The sequence below is a fragment of the Lycorma delicatula genome, chromosome 9 (genome assembly GCF_047948215.1).
Source record: "Lycorma delicatula isolate Av1 chromosome 9, ASM4794821v1, whole genome shotgun sequence".
In the NCBI taxonomy this organism is placed as follows: domain Eukaryota; kingdom Metazoa; phylum Arthropoda; class Insecta; order Hemiptera; family Fulgoridae; genus Lycorma; species Lycorma delicatula.
In genome coordinates, this window is record NC_134463.1 from 4,297,939 (window position 1) to 4,316,906 (window position 18,968).

The 18,968-nt window shown below is 27.7% G+C and overlaps 2 protein-coding genes across 7 annotated transcripts in view; both read left to right on the forward strand.

Annotated features, from left to right (window-relative positions):
• LOC142330241 (ATP-dependent DNA helicase Q1-like) overlaps positions 1 to 548 on the forward strand; it is a 36,205-nt gene extending 35,657 nt beyond the window's left edge. The window contains exon 12 of the mRNA XM_075375403.1: positions 143 to 548. Coding sequence (XP_075231518.1) covers positions 143 to 486 — 344 coding nt within the window. The 3' untranslated portion in view covers positions 487 to 548. The remainder of the gene's footprint in view (positions 1 to 142) is intronic.
• A 7,843-nt stretch (positions 549 to 8,391) lies between these two features.
• The window catches only part of LOC142329663 (nuclear distribution protein nudE-like 1-B), an 89,292-nt gene continuing 78,715 nt past the window's right edge, over positions 8,392 to 18,968 (forward strand). For 5 of the 6 annotated variants that reach the window (XR_012757561.1, XM_075374332.1, XM_075374337.1 and 2 more), the window contains exons 1-2: positions 8,392 to 8,526; positions 14,757 to 14,977. Coding sequence is in view for 5 of the 6 variants with exons in the window: in XM_075374332.1 (XP_075230447.1) it covers positions 14,774 to 14,977 (204 nt within the window). In the remaining variant the exon portion in view is untranslated. Of the gene's footprint in view, positions 8,527 to 8,665; positions 8,726 to 14,756; positions 14,978 to 18,968 lie in introns of all 6 variants that reach the window. The other variant, XM_075374333.1, reaches the window with a different exon arrangement.

Here is an 18,968-nt window from a genome sequence, read left to right on the forward strand (position 1 = left end):
AATATTTAATTGTAGAAATGTTTTGAATTGTGAACTTTTTATTCTTATTCTTTCATTAAGAAAATACCAAAACTGTCTTTAAATAAATTATGTATGTCTTTAATGACTATTTGATTAGTTTTTATTGTGAATTTTTTTTCAGGACTAATGGCTAGTAAATTAGAACAGTCAAATCATGTAATATCAATGACTATAAAGGGTAAATCTGTGCAAAATTCTTCTGTTACTACTTTAAAAAGTAATGAAAGTTCATTAAATAAAAGTAAAAGTTCAGTTAGCTTAAATAAAAACAGTGAGTTCAATGGAAAGAAACAAAATTATCAAACAGATAATTGCAGTGACACTTCAAGCTCAAGTAAATCAGATTCAGGAAGTGATTCAAATGTAATAAAAAATGATGATAATAAACGAATAAAATTATCTGAAGGACCATCAAATACTAAAAAGAGAAAAGTTGTACTTATTGATGATTCTGATTCAGATTAATTTTTTTTATTTTTGCATATAATTGTAATTGTTTTTCATTTCATTAAAATGTTATTTCACAACTTGAGTTTTTAATTTATTGTTTACTGTTTTTTATTTTTATATATAAACAAAAAAATAAATATATTTATTAATATATATATATATATATATATATATATATATATATATATATATATATATATATATATATATATATATATATATTTAAAGTTATAAATATTATGGCATAAAAAACTGAGATGTAGATAATAGATTAACTATTCATTTGAAATACGCACCTTCTACACGTCAGCCTCATTTAATCAGTATGCATTTAACTAGCAGTCTTAAACATCATGACCAAGAAATTAACTTTATCTGTGTGATTGCCTGCCCAATACCATCATGCCATTCTATTCTATTCAAGCAACTATTAGCAAAAAAATTGTTCTTCTACTACTTACACTATACCTTTACCAACAAATTTGAAGTTGATAACTACATTCTAATTACAATAATAAATTAAGTGTTTTTTTTAAATTTTTATCTGTAATTATTTATCAGTAAACCTATGTAGTATCATTTCAATATTGAAGATTTTCTCCAAAAAAACTGTAGAAAAACTAAACAAAAATACCTGTTTTAATTACTCTTTAAACATACTTTGATTTAACTCTAGTATAAAATGTGCTTAACAGTTCTAAAAAATGTGGCGTATTAACTCCATAAAAACTTATCTTTTATTATTGTCCTCTCCCATTTCATTGTTTTTAAAATTTCTGAAATGGATGTTTTAAATAAATACATAACTTGTTTTTGTGTTTTAATTTTTTTCTACTTTTAAGTGTACATAATTGTTTTATTTTTAACTTTTGTTTATATTATTACGTTGAATTACTACTATATTATTATGTGTATAAATTGTCTGAAATTTATGTATTAAATTATATTATTTTAGCATAGTTCTGGTTTTAAAATAATGCAAAGTTTTACTACCTTTTTACTGCATTATTTTTAAAATACTTATTCGGTTTTCTGTCGTGACACTGGTTCCAATTCTTGATTGATGATTAAGTTACCACTGTGCTTGAGTTATGAGAGCTTTTAAAATTACTTTAGCAGTATGGTTAACCCGAGACAAAATTAATCAGGGCTAATCAATAGAACTATTACAATTAATTTTTTTTTTAAATCATAAGTATTGGAAAGTGTTTATCCTCATAAATATTACTTATCTGGGGATTCTATAATTTTAATGTATAAAAAAAGGTTTTTCAATATTTATAAATAATTATTTCATGATTTATTTTACACTATTTAGGAAGAAGGATATTGTTAAAATAAACAAACCTATACAATTTTATAACCATCTTTACTTCAAAAACTATTTCAAAATCCTGTAGTTCCTATTCCTCTTCCTCTCGTAATTAAGTATCTCTGTATAATTGATAACATTCTAACCACCAAATTAAATTCATGTCCTTTTCCCCTCTGCAAGGTTTCAAGAATGTAATATCAATTTTAATTCTATTATTTGATTTTTATTAAATTATTCTTGTTTGAGACAGCAATATTTTTATTGCGGGAATTTGTTTAATTTAAATTATTCAGGAGTAATGACTAGGTTTCATAGCAGTTATCTTGATTCTTTTTGATTTTTGACAGCCTTTAAAGTTGATCTTAATATATATATTTTTTTTAATAATATATCTGTAGGAGTCAGTGTTGGAAAATAGCAGGTTGTCTTCACAAATTTTGCCAATGAAGTTTTTGATAGAGGAATTTGTTTTGTGACCAGGTGCAACATTGAGTGCACCACTCCATAAATTGTTGTCTTGCGCCACCAACCACACTTTTCTCACTGTCTATTAAAGCTTCATTATCTTCAGGTAAAATATGTTGTTAACCGCAAAGGACAACAAACTGATGAACTAAGTCCTTCTAGACAATCAATAAGATTTTTATGTCTGAACAACCTTTTTTCTGCTGTTTTTGGTGGGAGTGATAATTTTCCCCGTCCTCCATGATGATTCTACTTTACTTACACTCAATGCCTCATTATCAGTATTTTTAAAATTTGTCATCATTTGACTAATCCAAAAGCTTGTAGTAGACAGGATCATGCTTTTTATTTTTGTTTCTCAGTCAGCAGCAGTAGTAAAATTTTATTATAATGTGATGCATGTTTAATTTTTTAGCCAAAAGTAAGATACACAAATTTGTTAAAAATGTCCACTTTTAGCATTTAACAGATAGATGTCAGTTAGATTTTCTTTGATAATAACATGCTTTTTTCAGTGTGGCTGTCTTCAGTTGACACAGAATTTGAAAATAATAAAGTACTTCTAAGAATTTTTTTTCATTAATTTAAATATTCTGAATGTATTTTCTCATTCAGCTAGAAGCTATGTTTATTTATTACTTAAAAAATGGATTTTTTATTTTTTAAAGATTGTAAAAACAAATAGATAACTAAATTTAAATAATGACTTTTTATGGAATTATTATTCCAATAACTATTTTGTTGTTGAAACAGAGATTAAATAAATCTCTGTAATATAAGTTTCATTATCACGCATCATAATAACTGTTGGATGAAATAAAATGGTATTTATTCAGAACCATGAGAACAGCCTGTCTGCAGTCAGCCAACGTTTGGAAATACCTGTTCTTGAATAGGTTTTATATTCTATTATTGGTTTAGAGGTATTATGGCAAAAGATCAGTGGATAAAAACCATATTAAAATTACTAATTAAAACTTCATACAAAAGATAAAGCATTTAAATATTGTTTTATTACAAATATCTAGTTGGTCAAAATTGAATTTGTTTGAAGTTTTAAAGAAAAAGTGTCTCTTTATATCTGAATGAATAGGAATTGAAATCTCTAAATGTATGCCAAACTGTGTCATCTAGGTTAACAGTTTTTTTACTGCATCAGTGACCTTAAAGATTTATATTTATTTCATCGAGACCAGGGTTCTTATTCATTCATACCAGAGACTGCTTTTATATCAAAGGCCAACAGAAAAAATAACTGTTAGTCCAATCAAATGGCTCTTTGTACAAAAAAAGGATATCACATATTTGTGTTGGTATATAAAATTCTTACAATTCAACTAGGATATCTAGCTGGGGAATCAACAGCTTATGTTTGATTTATTATTTTGATAGGTCAGGAAATGATCCTTGTTACCTATTTCTTCAAAATGTAGCTTGCACCCAACTCCTAATAATAATTTTGATTTATTAAGTAAGGTTTGGTTTTTAATAATTACTTTAAAGGTCATAAAAACAAAATTGGAGTTGCTACTGTAAGACAAGAAATTAATTTCCACCAAAACTGAAATGCTCTAAGAAAGAATAAATTTATAAGCAATATTTTTTTTTAATTTTATTAAAAAAAGAAATATTTTATTCATTAATTCATGGTTAAAAACTACTTCAGCATTTGCCTGAATGCCTTGAGGAAAATTATGGTAGACCTTGCCATAAAATAAATATTTATTATTAAAAAATAAAAAGAGTAAAATTGGCAGTAAAAGCATAGTATAAGCCTATTCTTATATGCTAAATTATTGTATTGTGTTACATGAAAACAATTCAGGTGTCTTATTGATAAATATTCTTTTTTTTTTTGGAATGAGGTAAATTTTTTATTTTAGTAAAGGTCATCTCCCCTTTGATAAAAAAAAGTAAAATTCATGACTATAAACAGATAGATAAGTTAGAATTTTTTTTACTAAATATCAATTCATTTGACTGTATTTATACAAACAATAATCTGACATCCCATTTTTATCTTGAAAACTTATTCTTTTGCATGGAAATACACATAGACCTAATCTAATTTTCATGAAACCTCATCACTCTTCCCTTAATTAGTAAAAGGTAAAGTAAAAGAGGTAATCCATGATTCTCAAGATTGATTTATTTTGAAAATAATAAATCATTTGCTTTAAAATGAAACAGAAGATATTAAGAGAAAGGGCCTCCAATAATAATAAAAAATTCAATCCCCTAATCACTGTGAGATGAGTGGCAGTATTAACGTATTGATAAGTTAATAAGACTATGTACATCATTCGTACACATTTATTTTGTTGTGACAAACTTTAACTATATGTAATATAAACTGTACAGCCTTGAAAAGTTTATTTAAAAAACGTTCTTATTTGAATGATACAAATTTATGGGCTTCAATTTCATTGTGATATTCAAAATATACTTTTACAGAAAGCATTTTGGTTTTGAAAATTATAAAATTTTCAATGATTTTGAAATGGTTTATAGCAAAAATTAATGTTTATTATAATTTGTACATATAAAATTCAAAGTTAAAAAAATATATTTTTTAGACTCTAAAGAGGCTAATAAAGTTTATTAATCTGTACCGTTATGGTTTTTTTTGCTCGTCACAACAACAGAACCAGTTTTAATGAAGTTTGCTGTACTGTGAATCTTTGACTAAAATATTTGTAACTTTTAACAGTATTTAATTACTTTAATAGAAGGCAAATTCAAAGTACAAAACTTATTGTACAGTATTATAAAATTACTTGCTTATTGTAAGTTTTTATTCCAATGTTTTTGAAATCATTTTTAAATTTAAATTGGAGCTCTAGCCTTCTATTTAATAAAGCAGTTTTTTCTGATTTACTCAATTGGGATATATTTAGCAAAACCTAGAAATTAAAAAATAATAATAAATGACATAAAACCCAAAAATGTTTTTATAGAAAACTTCTTTATTTACAAAGAGATCCCCTCCTGTAAATATCAAATTTTTATTTACATTCATTAAGTTTAACAAACTTTTCTGTGAGAATAATATTTACTATTTCTATGAGAGTTGTTTGTAAAACAGTGATCACAATCATGATGTAGCCTGGAATTTTTATATTTTACAAAATAACTGGTGAACAAAAAAGAATATAGAGGTTTAAATTTGTTATAATATCTGTTAGATGTGATATAGAGTGTTGATTTACAGCTGAAATCAAATAGCAAAAAGGATAGTTTTAGTTACGCATAAGGCAGTAGATTTATTACTTTTCCACTTGACATTGCCACTTTCAATGACGATTCTTGAACAGAAGGCCTTCGGCAGTTCGCTAAATGTGAATCTGTAGTTACTATTCTACATGAATTCCATAGAAAGTTTTAATTGTGATCCTCAAAGCGATAATAATTATCAATGGCTTAATCAGTTTGAAACAACCAGATGTCTGTAAGGTAAGAGTATGGGATGTCCGAAGGTGTCTGAAGTTATTATTATTTGTAATAAATCAACAACAATTTATTTTAATGGAAAAGTTAATACACATTGGGTCCATATCTTAGTGAGAATATTGTCATGGACAGTGCGAAAGAAATTCCTCAAAATTGAATATTTTCTGTGCATTGTCCTATTGGCAAGTTTATGAGCTTTTTTTGTGAAACATGTGTAACAGGAGTTGCTTATTTGGATATACTGCATATATGGCTCTTTCCTCAAATGCAAGATGGATTAGAGAATTTTATTTGGCAACAAGATGGTGCACCTCCTGCTGTCAGAACTCTGTTCATGGTTGGTTGAATGGCATTATCCCTAATTGCTAGATCAGTCGGCATGGACTTGATAAAATAGCTGGTTTGCAGTGGCCTCCAAGGTCATCAGCTCTGACTCGTGTGACTTTTTCCTTTTAAATTTTATAAAGGATTTTCGGTATGTGCCTAGACTGCCTACTGATGTACCCAATTTGATGTACAGAATTAAAAGAGTTGTCGCTTCCATTATTCCAATCCTGCTGGTTAAAGTATGGAACTCTCCATCAGTTTGTGTGCTCACATTAAACACTTGCAGGGAAAAACTGTAAGCATTACTCTTACATTTTATTTGTGATTCATTACTGTAAGTCAGTTATGAGATATTAAATAGCATTAAAACCCCGATATCCTTTTTTGAAAACAAAATATTGAAAACTTTTATCAGTTATCCAAATTTATATATTTTATTTTCAACCTCAGACATGCACTTATAGATATATTTTAACAAGATATAGTGACTAATTTATGAACATACAAAAAATTAATGAATTGAAATATGGAAATTATACATTAATGATATTGCAATAAAATGGTGGTACCAATATACTACAATGTAGCAATATATTTATTGTGTAACAAACTCACTCAACTCTGGATATATATCATTCTCCCTGGGAGAGACCAGTCAGTTTACATGTAGAAAATCATGTCATTATCTAACACGTATAAAACAATAATGTAACAAAACTTTAGACCAGAAATGATATTTATGAAAAAATAAAAATATCAAGAGTTTACACAAGCAAGCACCTAACAAATTTTTGTTATATAAAAATTTATAAATAGAACAATTTGACATTATAAGTTTTATGAATTGATTACATTTAGTAAAGATCTATTTTTTATTTACTCAGACTGCCTGCTATCTATGTGGACACATGCGTAATAAAATATATTCTAAAATTAAAAGTATATTTTACTTTTTGGATGTGACAATTTACTAATTGTTCATCACTCATAAGTGTAGTAAAAGAATGTGCTCACTTTAAAAAGAAAATTAAATTTATTTTTAAGTCAAACATTTAGTCTGGTGATTCCCAAACTGTGCATCAGGGAGCTGCAGCCTCTTCACTGGGGTGCCATGAAATATTGTAAAAGCTTCATAATTAATTGAACCAAGACATTTATTATTATTTTAATGCTAATAAAGTAAAAAAATAATGAAGAGACATGAGTTTTATTTATTTTTATCTCTTACTTATGAGTAGTCATACTTTTACTTAGGTTAGGACGCCATGGAAAAATTTTACTTGAAAAGGGCGCTGCGACTCAGAAAAGTCTGGGAACCACTGATTTAATCAATTGTTTTTTGAGGAGGTATTCACCCAGTATGATGTATAGTTTTTAAAAGAGCTATATAATACTTAGCTCACCAGGTTGATCTAGTAATAACTTATCACAAATCAGTTGTTTAACGGCTAATTTTTGAAGTCAAAGGTTCAAAATAAATTAGTTACTAGTAAAAGTTAGTTGCTTTAATATGGATTTAAAAACTAGACAGTGGATGTCGGTATACTTTGGTGATTGGGGTTCAATTAACCTCACGTCTAGGGAATGGCTGGTCAGACTACATCTCATTTATACAAGATTTATTTATTTCTGTACAAGACTACACCTCATTTATGTCATACATATCATCCTCATCTCATCTCTGGGTCGTGAGGGGGGTTCACTAATGAACAAATTGCAACGTAAACATTACGAAAATAGAATATAAAATATAATACTTGAACACAGAGTATTAAATTTTATAATTTATTTGAACATCACATTTCTATTGGGTGTAGTTCTAATTTTAATGCCCTTAAAGCATTTTATAAAAACAGATTATTAGCAGTTTTATTAAACAAAAACTTTTTCCTACTAGAATTCAAGACCATGAAGTTTTACGCTTCATAACGAATTAGTGCCGTCAAATTTCTTTCTTATTCTTTCTTCTGTATTTCCCGTTAAATTGATTTTTACTGCTACGGAATGAGAGTGGGAGAAATGGATGACTAATTTACCTGGAATCCGTAGAGTGTAAAGTCAAAAATCGAAATTTTAAAATGTCATTAACAAAATGAACTGGAAAAACAATGTGAAAGCAAATAATGTAATTAAAAATTTTAAATGTGGTAAGCATTAATTGTTTTTTTATTATTATATTACAATTTCTTTCGTTATATATTTAATTTTTTGTGTGTAATTTTCCAATAAACAATTTATTCCAAGATATTTTCATATGGGTTTTTCATTTGTAGAAAATAAATGTAAATTATAACATTATGACAAAGTATTTGCGATTTATCACTACGTTTATTTAAATGTTCCGTTAATTTCGACTGTGTTACGTTGAAATATCAAGACGCCATTTTAGAACGGGTGTTAAGAAGTTTTGTCATGTCTGTTTTTAAAAAAGTGTCGTCTTTTATTATTTTAACTTGAACTGAAGAGGTTTTCATATTTCAAGGTTTAGGGTGAGAAAAGTGAGTTATAGCATTTAATTACCTTAAGTTTGTTTGACTTATAGTTTTTATTTCATTTGAATTCTTTCAGTTTTGTTATAATGACAGAATAACCCAAATGACATGATTTATTTTGTTTTTGTTTTGTTTTTTAATGTAGAAATGTTACTTCGTCTTAAATCCTGGACGTTTTTTATTTTTCAGTGCGTGAAATATAACTGTAAGTAGTATTATACTTCTGTAGTTATTCATTTTCATTTTATTTTCTTTGGCAGTTTAACCTTACTTAGTCAGTTAGTCTAAGATTTTTATTTTCAGTAAGTACGATGTACTGATATTTACTACCATGATAATAACTTGGAGAAATGAAAAACACTTTTAATGCTCTGACATTTTTAATCCCCTCATTTATTTTGCATAAAATTTTTTTATTAATCTCATGATGCATTTTCGGAGCTTTGAGATTCAATTTTAAACTGAACTCTGTTGCTTTAGCGTTTATTTTTAATTAAAGATAACTTCATATGAAAAAGGTGCAGTTTTCATCAAATATATTTACACTTCCATAAATTTCCAGTTGTTTACTATTTTTTATCCACCCTTGGTGTGATTCATTCAGGAAGTCTTTTCATGTATTTTGTTGATAATTGCATCATTTGATATCATATCTTAATGTAATTTTGAGTGGTTCAGTTGTGTATCTTTAGCATTTTAGTAACTTACATTGATATTTTATTAAATACTGTGCAGGCTGGTTTCGAATTGTATTACACTTCACAGAGTTTGATTCAAGTTATAGATTTGATAATTTTAAGTTTTCCATTCATGATTTAATTTTTATATTTGGATTTTATTAGCTTATTTGTTTCAGTTAGGTTACATAATTTAGTTATTGTATCATTACAAGTTGAAATATTAATTATGATAAATAAATTTCAGTTTTCTTACAATTATCTGGCAATCTATAATAATATTTTATCCATAATTGTATGGGAATTAATTTTGTAAGTGCCTTGCGTTAGTAAAAACCAATAACAATCTTTATAAAAACTACTAAGTATTACTGTTGCAATATGATTTGGTTAACAGGATGTAACTATTGTATGTACTGTCACAGAGTTAGATAAGTTTTTCAAATGCATATTTTATTAATTTTTTTTAAGTTGCTCTTTTTAATGTCTTATTGGTTTTTAAACTTAAATTGACACAGTATGGTTTTGAAAATACATATTAGGAGTCTGGCTAGTGACAACACTGTTTCATTATAAATGCCAATAATGTTCATTTAAACAATTTTTGGTACTTGTTTATTATTGCACTGCCACTTTTTTTGATGCATCTTATTCAGATTTTGTGAATGAAATGAAAATGAGTAATAATTTTTATTTAAGGTGGAAAAAGTACATTTTTTAATGAAAAATAAAAATTGCAAAACACTTTAGAATGTGTTGACTCTGTGTATACTGATGAATCGTACGTATATTGTTAGCGAGTGTTTGGGTTAGGTTATGATTCATCAGTACACAGAGTCAACATAATATAAACAACCTACTTTCATTTTGCTCACTAACAGGACATATTTTTTTGTTCAATACAATATAATAAATGTTTAATGTATTGTTTTCTGATAAAGAAGTTGTCCAAAAAAAACTGGTGATGTGATAACAAACAAGTACCCAATTTTTTATTTATTGATGATTTGTGGATAAACTGTTTATCTGGTGATTTAATGCTGAATATTATACTACTTTTGTGTATAGTATTATTTCATGTCATTAAGTCTTTAAAGCTATTATCACCCTAAAAGAATTAATCAGACATAATTATTTTCAGTAGCTATACAAACTAATGAAGTTCGGCTATTTAATTCTTTACTCCCTGCACATGGTATTTATGATAAATACACTCTGCTTAGAAGTGAATGATTCAGTTAATCAGTTTCGTCATGTCATTCTAATGTTTTTGTGTTTTTTTTTAAGTCCACATTTCCTTTAAACCAGAAAAAAGTATTTAAACATCTAGCCTACAGAGTTTCAAAATAATACTTTAAAATTATTTTGCACTGGAAATGGGGTGGACTTTAAATCTTCTGTTATTTTGCATACATATCCATTCTCTGGGCGTGGGGGGGAGGGGTTTATAAATATTATATGGGAGATGCTAGTTTTGAACTTTTAATACTTTACATCCACAGCTGAATTACTGATTGAAAGGTATTTTGATATTGTAATTGTTCTCTATCAATGTAACATTTATACTGAAGGGTAAATTACAGTAGTGATTAATAATTGTACCATTTGAAACAGCATTGCAATGCTTCATTTTAATGCCAATTCGGTTTTTTTATTTATTTTTACCCATCTTTTTTTAAACTAATTATAACTAAATTATTTTTTTAGCTTTTTATGCAAAGTTCTCTTTAGTTTTTTGTACAATAAGATGCATTTATAAAATAATTCTTATTTTGAAAAATATGAATTTGGTGTTGTAAAATGAAGATGAACATAAGTATAACATTGTAATGTCTAGGAGAAATTAGATACAAAATACTAAAAAAAATGCAAAATATGCATTTATTACTGTACAGAATTAATTCAGGAATATATAATTAGTAATTTTAGCAGATTACTCACATCAGTAGGTTTAAGGTTCAAATCCTAATAAAGGCAGTTACTTTTACATGAATTTCAATAGTAGATCATGGATATTTTTCTTTGATGGTTGGGGTTCAATTACCCCAATTATTTATCAGGAATGGTCGACCTGAGACTATAAGACTACACTTCATTTACATTCATACATATCATCCTTACGGTTGTTCTGAAGGCTAAACAGAAAAAAGAGAATAGGTTTAATACATAAAAGTTACATTGTGTATATATATAATATTATTTACATGTAGGCTATTTTTAAATTAACCTCTGGTTGGGCGTTACAAACTGGTTTTCTTAGCAACATAGCATATATGCAGAAAACATCAATTAAATTTAAATATTGTCACATATACAATCAGTCAAAATTTTATTTTGTATTGCTTGAGTAATGCATGGTAATATGTGGAGGCAATTTTTGCAGCATTTTGCTATAATTATTCTGTGAGAATGACCCAAGAAATTCAGTGAAGGACAAACTAATGTGCATAATGAGGAAGGAAAAAGGCAACATTTCATTGTGAGTAATGAACTTGCTAAAAAAAATTGAATATACTGTTCGTGATAAATGTTGCTTTACAATTACTGAACTTAATGAATATTTTCTTCAAATTTCAAGTTCCACTCTACAGAATTGTTACACAGAGATTGGGTTTTTATAAGTATTGTGCGCAGTAGTTAACAAAGCAACTTACAGATGCCTGCAAAAAGAAAAGAATGGGATCAGCTCTGACTTTTCTTCAATAATATCAGAAAAAAGGAACTGAATTTCTTGACAGTAATGTTACTGGGGACGAGATATGGATTCAGTTCATCAGTTTTGAGACAAAAGAACAGTGTCGAATCTAAGCTGTGGATTCACACACACACTCACCGAACCAGCCCAAAAATTCAAATAAAGCATTTCAAACAAAAAATGATGGCTGTTTTGGGACTGTAAAGGAATTTTGTTGGCAGAATTTATGAATCTGACAGTACAATAAACAGATGTTTATTTTACATATATGTGAAATGTTTACAAAGAAATACAGAGTAAGGGGAGAGTAAGGGATACTAATATTAACAAAGCGGATCATTTTTTTTCTTGCATAGCTTTGCGTGGCCTTACACTGCCGCTTGCACTAAAAATATACCGAAAACGTTTTAACTACCAGATTTTTACTATCCCCTTTATGGCTCTGATTTGGACCATCTGATTTTCATCCGTTCACAAAATTGAAGAATTGGCTGAGAACACTTCAAAAGCATTGATGAACTCATGGATGGATTATTTGGGCAGGAATTATGTCTAGAAGTAATTTTAAAAAAATGTATTAGGAATGTATATCCAATTTTGTATAGTAAATCTTTTTCAATTTATTTTTATTACTCGACCAGAGGTTAATTTATAAATAATTCTCTTAATAAGTATGTCATTTTAGTAAAATCTTTTTAACTGTAACTATTAAAGATTAGAATTCAAAATATATATAAACTTCATGGATATTTTATATTAACTTGAATGGATTTTAATTGCTCCAAATTCAAGCACTTTATGTCACCAGCTTGTCTTTTCCCCCTTCAAAGAACAATGCTGCCAAAGTACCCATCCATTCATTAAATCCATCCATGAGTTCGTTATTGTTTTCAGTGTTGAGTGCCGTCCAATTCTTCAATTTGTAACATTTTATTTTGATCATTAAATAGTAATTGTAGCATTGTAAGAGCAAACTACTAGTAATTAATTGCAGAAAACTGTTAATAATGACTCTCATTTTTCTGGCTAGTTTGTTTTGTTTATCTGACATATGTTTGAATTTTTTGGTGGTCATTTTTTTTGTTATTCTTATATTAATACTGTTTATGATAATTAAAAATTTTTCAGTTGCATTTTCAGATTTTTTTAACCATACTTAAACTTTTAACTTCAAACTTTGTTCTCTTTAGTTGCCTAATTTTGTCACAGCTTTAATCTCTTCATTTGCCTACTCAGTACTTTGAATAATTACCCTAGAACAATATCCATGGTGATATCTTCTGATATTTTTTTATACTGTTATATATAAGTTTTAATTGTTATGTTTTACACTCTTGCACACACATACATATATTAGCATCCCTGTCATGGCTTTGCCCATGCAATATGGTTATTTGTGTTCCTTGTCAGTCTTATTTTTTTTGTATTTATATTTTTTAGTCAAGAATCAAAGGCAGGTGCAGCCAATTGCATTGCACTTAAAGTAACAGTGGCAGCAGCTGTGTTGGTTTGGCTGCTGCTACGTATACTATCACATCCCTTAAAAAAAATCAAAATTAAAAAAACATTGAAACTTTTTTTTTAGATATTTATCTGAAGAGTATTTGCAAGCCCAAATATAGTGAATATCTTGTTTAGTCAGAAATGGGGAAAATTTGCTATCATTATTCAAAAAATTTTAACTCTTCACTCCTTTCAAGTTTTTGAAAATTGTAGAGATTGGATTTTAGATATTCACTTTAAGACTACCCCCTCCCCAAAAATAAATCAAGATGATAATTTAATTTGTTACAGAGAAATTAAAGAAAGTAGTCAGGTTTAAAAAAATATTAAAAATCCTTTTTAACCCTTTAAATTCTTAGAAATTAGATTTTAGATATTCACATGAAAATTACACACATCAAAAATCAAATTGATATCTTCCTTTGCTCCTGAGAAATTAAAAATTTAGCAAATTTCATTGTTACCCCCTTTTAACCCTTTAAATCAGAATTTAAAAAATTTCTTTCTTAGTGTGCACTTACACCATAAGAATGTATATATAAATTTTAATCAATTTATCTTCTGTACTTTTTGCTAGGAATTGATTGTGATTCAGTCAGATATGTTTTTTTATTTTAGAATTATTGTACATATATTTTTCTTTGATTGTAAGCAGTTAAGCTGTTAAAATAAATTATTTCATCTTTCCAGACACTGGAAGAATAAATAATTCAAATAAAAATGTTTGTTTCTAATTTAAAAAAATAATTAAAACCAAAAAGCAGCAAAAAGGACTATTAAAACTTAAGAAAAACATAAACCAGTCTTAATCTCTTGTAATTATTTGATAATTTATATATATATATATATATATATAAAATACCTTTAGTCTGTTATTTTATAAAATTTGATAATTAGCAAAACATGTGAAAGGTTATATGGCCTTATGTCCTTTCATTGATAAGAGATAAATATATAGATAGATGGTGGGAGAGAGAGGTGTGTGTGTGTGTGTGTGTGTGTGTGTGAAGACATAAGAAAAATTATTGATTAGCAGGGTAGAGAGATTTATTATCTAATTTATATTGGTAACATTTACCTCCCCTGTAATGTGTAAGAAAGATATTGAAATAATCATTTGGTGATCTCTGATAACACATACATAAACTAAATTAATTTTTTTTTATTCTTGATTTAAGAATAAAAATTAATACATTTTTTTATGAGTTGATTTTAAACTATTTTCTTGCAAAAGACCGCTTGTTTTAACATTGTTTTGTATTCAAAATTTTACTTTAAATCCTTATTTCAAGTACTTAAAGACTAATGAAATTGTGAAGAATATATAAATTTCTTGCAATAAATTTTTTTTCTTTTTACAGAAGTTAAATAATTTAAAATGCCGCAGTTTGAAACAAAAGATGAAGAAATTAGTTACTGGAAGAAAAGAGCAGAAGAAATAGAAGCAGAATTAGAAGAATTCCGTGAAAACTCTCAGATGATTGAGCAGGAATTAGAAGCATCATTAGAACAGGCAGAAAAAACAATTAGAGAATTACGGACTAGAAATAATAGATTGCAGCTGGAAAATGATTCTTTACGGGTGAGTATTTTACTAAATATATTTGAGAAGAAATTGTTCTACATTTATTAAAAAATTGGACGATAGCCATCATAACTGATGTTCTTTCCTCTTCCATTGCCTAAAATCATTATTTGGTCAGTATGGAGAATGTTTCCATCATTGGAATGATGATGTGAAACATCTATCATTTTTAAACTCCAGATGATTGCTGCTGGATCCTAAAAGAATATTTTTCATTATCAAGGAAATTGAGTACATTATTTTATTTATGTCTGTGTTACATATATTATAAGTACTCTTATAACTCACATTTTGCTTGACTAAGGAAGTCATTTAGCTAAAAACGTAATAGTCATTTTATGTTAAAACCCATGGTAAATTAGATTAGGAAGGACAGTTAAACAAACAGCTCATGAGTAGAGTCTTCTAAACATTTGAGAAACAGGTTGGAACTGATATCTTTAATTGTTATAAATTAAGTTCATTCTGTAGTGGGAAATTGTATTTAATAATCTAGATTTAGCCAGCTCTACCATTGAAAATTGCTTTTAAAATTATAAACACTTCCTAATTTAAGCTTTAATAACTTAAGCTAACAGATTCCTCAGGAATTTTGGATGCTAGAAGTGTAAAATATACTAGAAAAGATTTACTGAACCTGTAAGGAAAGATTATACCCTGCTTGTTATGCAGTTACTAGAGCGACCGTTTGCAGTGATCACTTTTTATATTTTTTGTGGCAAAAATGGGCAAGTAAGATGTTGCAGTAAATTTTCACCCTATTAAATGTTGTTTCTTGATCAAGGTAAGAAGATTATTGTCCTGTACCACTTCCATACGTGCTTGTTGTTATTGAACCCTTGTAGAAAACATTTGGAAGAACATGTATCACTTAATGGACTGCGTGATGTAAATTCAGGAAAGGATGCTTTACAATAAGTAGTTAAATAAAAGTTAATAAATATTAAAACCTTATGGTAGACAGTGAAATTTTACGTAACTAAATAGTTTTTTTAATTTTGTATTATAATTTGTCAGAATTTATTTACATGGAATTATTTACATTTTTAAAATTACTTTTGTGCTAGCACTTTTACTTGATTTATTTCTTTTAAACGTGTAGTCTTATTTTGTGAAAAGGTTCTGAAAAAATTCTCAATCCTATATTAGATTAAGTTAGAGCATAACGTGTATAAAATAGTATTTTTTCCTTTAATTTATTTCTAGTGTTATCTTTTTTTTTAAATAGTTTATCATTTCACCAAACTTTTTATTGGTATAAAATGGCACAGTCCTATAATGCTAATTTTTTTACATATGTACCAAATTCACTAGACAATACAAAAAAAAATTAACAGAAGTTTTACCATTGCAGTGACCTTAGAAATTTGTATGTATAAAATAACAAATATTGCTCTTGAGAACAAATTTTCCTTTTGTAGAAGAAATGTTTTCTTTGGTAAAAACTAAAATTAATTTATATGTTCTTTTTTTTGTGGTCTGGTAGCAATAAGAGTGCTAGGTACTTTTTTCTGAAATCTCAATAATTTAATTGTTAATACTGGAAATTGTCATTTAGATTGATTGATTTTGTGAGAAATACATTTATTTTAAAGAAGTGCTATGGTTTGAAAAAGAAAAAAATATCTAAACTGATACGTTGCTGTGGAATGAAAACCCGATGAGTTGTGGTTTCATAACTATGTAAAACAATAAAACATACAAAGGTTCACAAAACTCTTAGATTATGTTTGTCGTGGGCTAATAAAACTATTTGGAATGTGCCCATCAGTACTTGACTTATAATAAAATAAAATCTAACCAAATGCATTCTGATTTCCAAATCATTTTTATATGATATTTTAATAAAATTAGTTGTAAAGCATGTGTTAACATGCTCTTAATGTAGAAGGTTTAAGACAATTTGAAAAAACTCTTTTGACTTAATCTTTTTTGTAAAGTTGTTTGTGTATAGAATAGGTAAAGAATAATGTAAATTCCTGTGTTCTAGAGAAGAGCCTGAGTTCAATCTGGGTTACTGCATAATTTCTCTGAATTTTAAAGCTTATTTTTATCAAAATGTTAGTTTTCCCTTTTAGATATCATTCTTTTTCAAATATGCAGCATTTTGACTGAAATAAACTTTTTAAAAAATTAACCTTACACTTTTTATAATATTAGTATGTCTAAGACACATTAACAAATTAAAATAAAATTAAAAATCTGCTAACTTGTAATTTGGCTTTAAAAATTGAAACAATTATTTCATAATTTCTCAAAATGATTATATAGTGTGTATAACAAAAAATTGTCTGATTTAAAGGCTTTATTTTTTAAACAAATGAATAAACAATGTTGCAGTGAATTACTAGTTAAATATTTAAATATGAAATTTTACATACATTTTTACAAATGCTAAATATGACCTCCCCCCATTAGGATGAATTACATACATCCTCATAATTGTTAATCTCATCCCGTGCTTCAGTGATCGTGTTTGTTGTTGCTGCAGCCAGTGCTACTGTTGTTCGGTTTCACAGTTTGTTCTTATTTGTTGGAAGGGGGACATAAATATAGTCTTTAACAAACTCCTACCAGAAAAAATCACAAGATAGTAAGGAAGGTTGACTGACTGACGGTCCGTGGTGAAATATCAAATTGCTGGGTCCCTTATGGCCTGATACATCATTGTGGAAGCTCATTATTAAGTGCTCAGACTTTCAGATATGGTGATGCTCTGTCCTGTTGAAAATGAATTGATCTGCAGGAAAAGCCAGTTGCCAAATTTCAAAAGAGATTCCAGTACAGTAACATGTTTTCCATAAAAAGTACTGACCGTAACTTTTTCTTGGAAAATTGTTCAGAAGTCATTGACTTTTGGAGAGTCTCTCGTGTTCATCAGTTGCATGTAGTGGCTTTGATCCCGATATCCTAACATTGTTATTGTTCACCTTTCCACTTAGATGGCATGTGGGCATCACATGCTTAACACTAAGTGTGAAAGGATAGTGCCATCTTCTTACTACTTGTTGAGTATGAATTGACAAAACCCACGTTCTTGTTTGTCACCTCTAGAAGGTTTGTACTAATTTCTTGAGTAACAAATGTTATTCTAAAATATGCCATTCAATTATATGAAGAATGGCTAGTTCTTGGTTGGCATGACAAATGAATTTTCCTGGGTTACATTGAAACTCCTGTTGGATGTGTTCATTGTCTTCATCTGACAGACAGGGATGACCTGTGGATTTCCCTTTACTAAATCATGCTGCGTGGTTGTCATAGATTACAATTGTTTCAGCGGAAAACAAAGAATACTTTCTGCCATGGGGTACCATTTTGATTCAGTCTGAAGGGAGCACTTCACAAGGTCGGCAATCTAGTGAAACTTTAGGATTTTTTCTCTTATATGCTATATGGTTTGTCCATCACCAGTAAACAGTTGTTAAGTTAAAAGCCTTTTGAAAGTAGGTGAATCTTTTTCTTCATATACCTTTATTATATAGAAGATAATTTTTATTGAAGATTTTTGTAGTAATTTTTTTTTATATGAATGTTAAGTAGCAATTTCTTTAATAAAAAATTTGTTTTAATTAATTTTTATGATGCAACATACTCTAGTCTTTGTGACTTTTTAATTGTATAATTTCTTTTTTTATTTATTATTTTTTTTTTTCAATACATTGCAATAATGCATATACTGGATTAAATATATTAATTTGAGATTAATTAAAATTAGTTTGTATTAATCTTAATCTGCTTTAATACTTTTTTAAATTATTTAGTTATAAGAATAGAATTTTATAAATAAAATTGCAAATATTGTGTTCAGGCATTGTTACTACAGATGATTTGTGTTTATATGTCATGAAGTTCAATACATTCAACCACTAGTTAGTGATTTGGATTGTATAAACATTTGCTTTGGGTGACATGAGAAAGTTGTTTGCTTACTATTTTGTTGATTTGAGTACGGTTTATTATACTTTGCTTTAGCATTAATTTATAT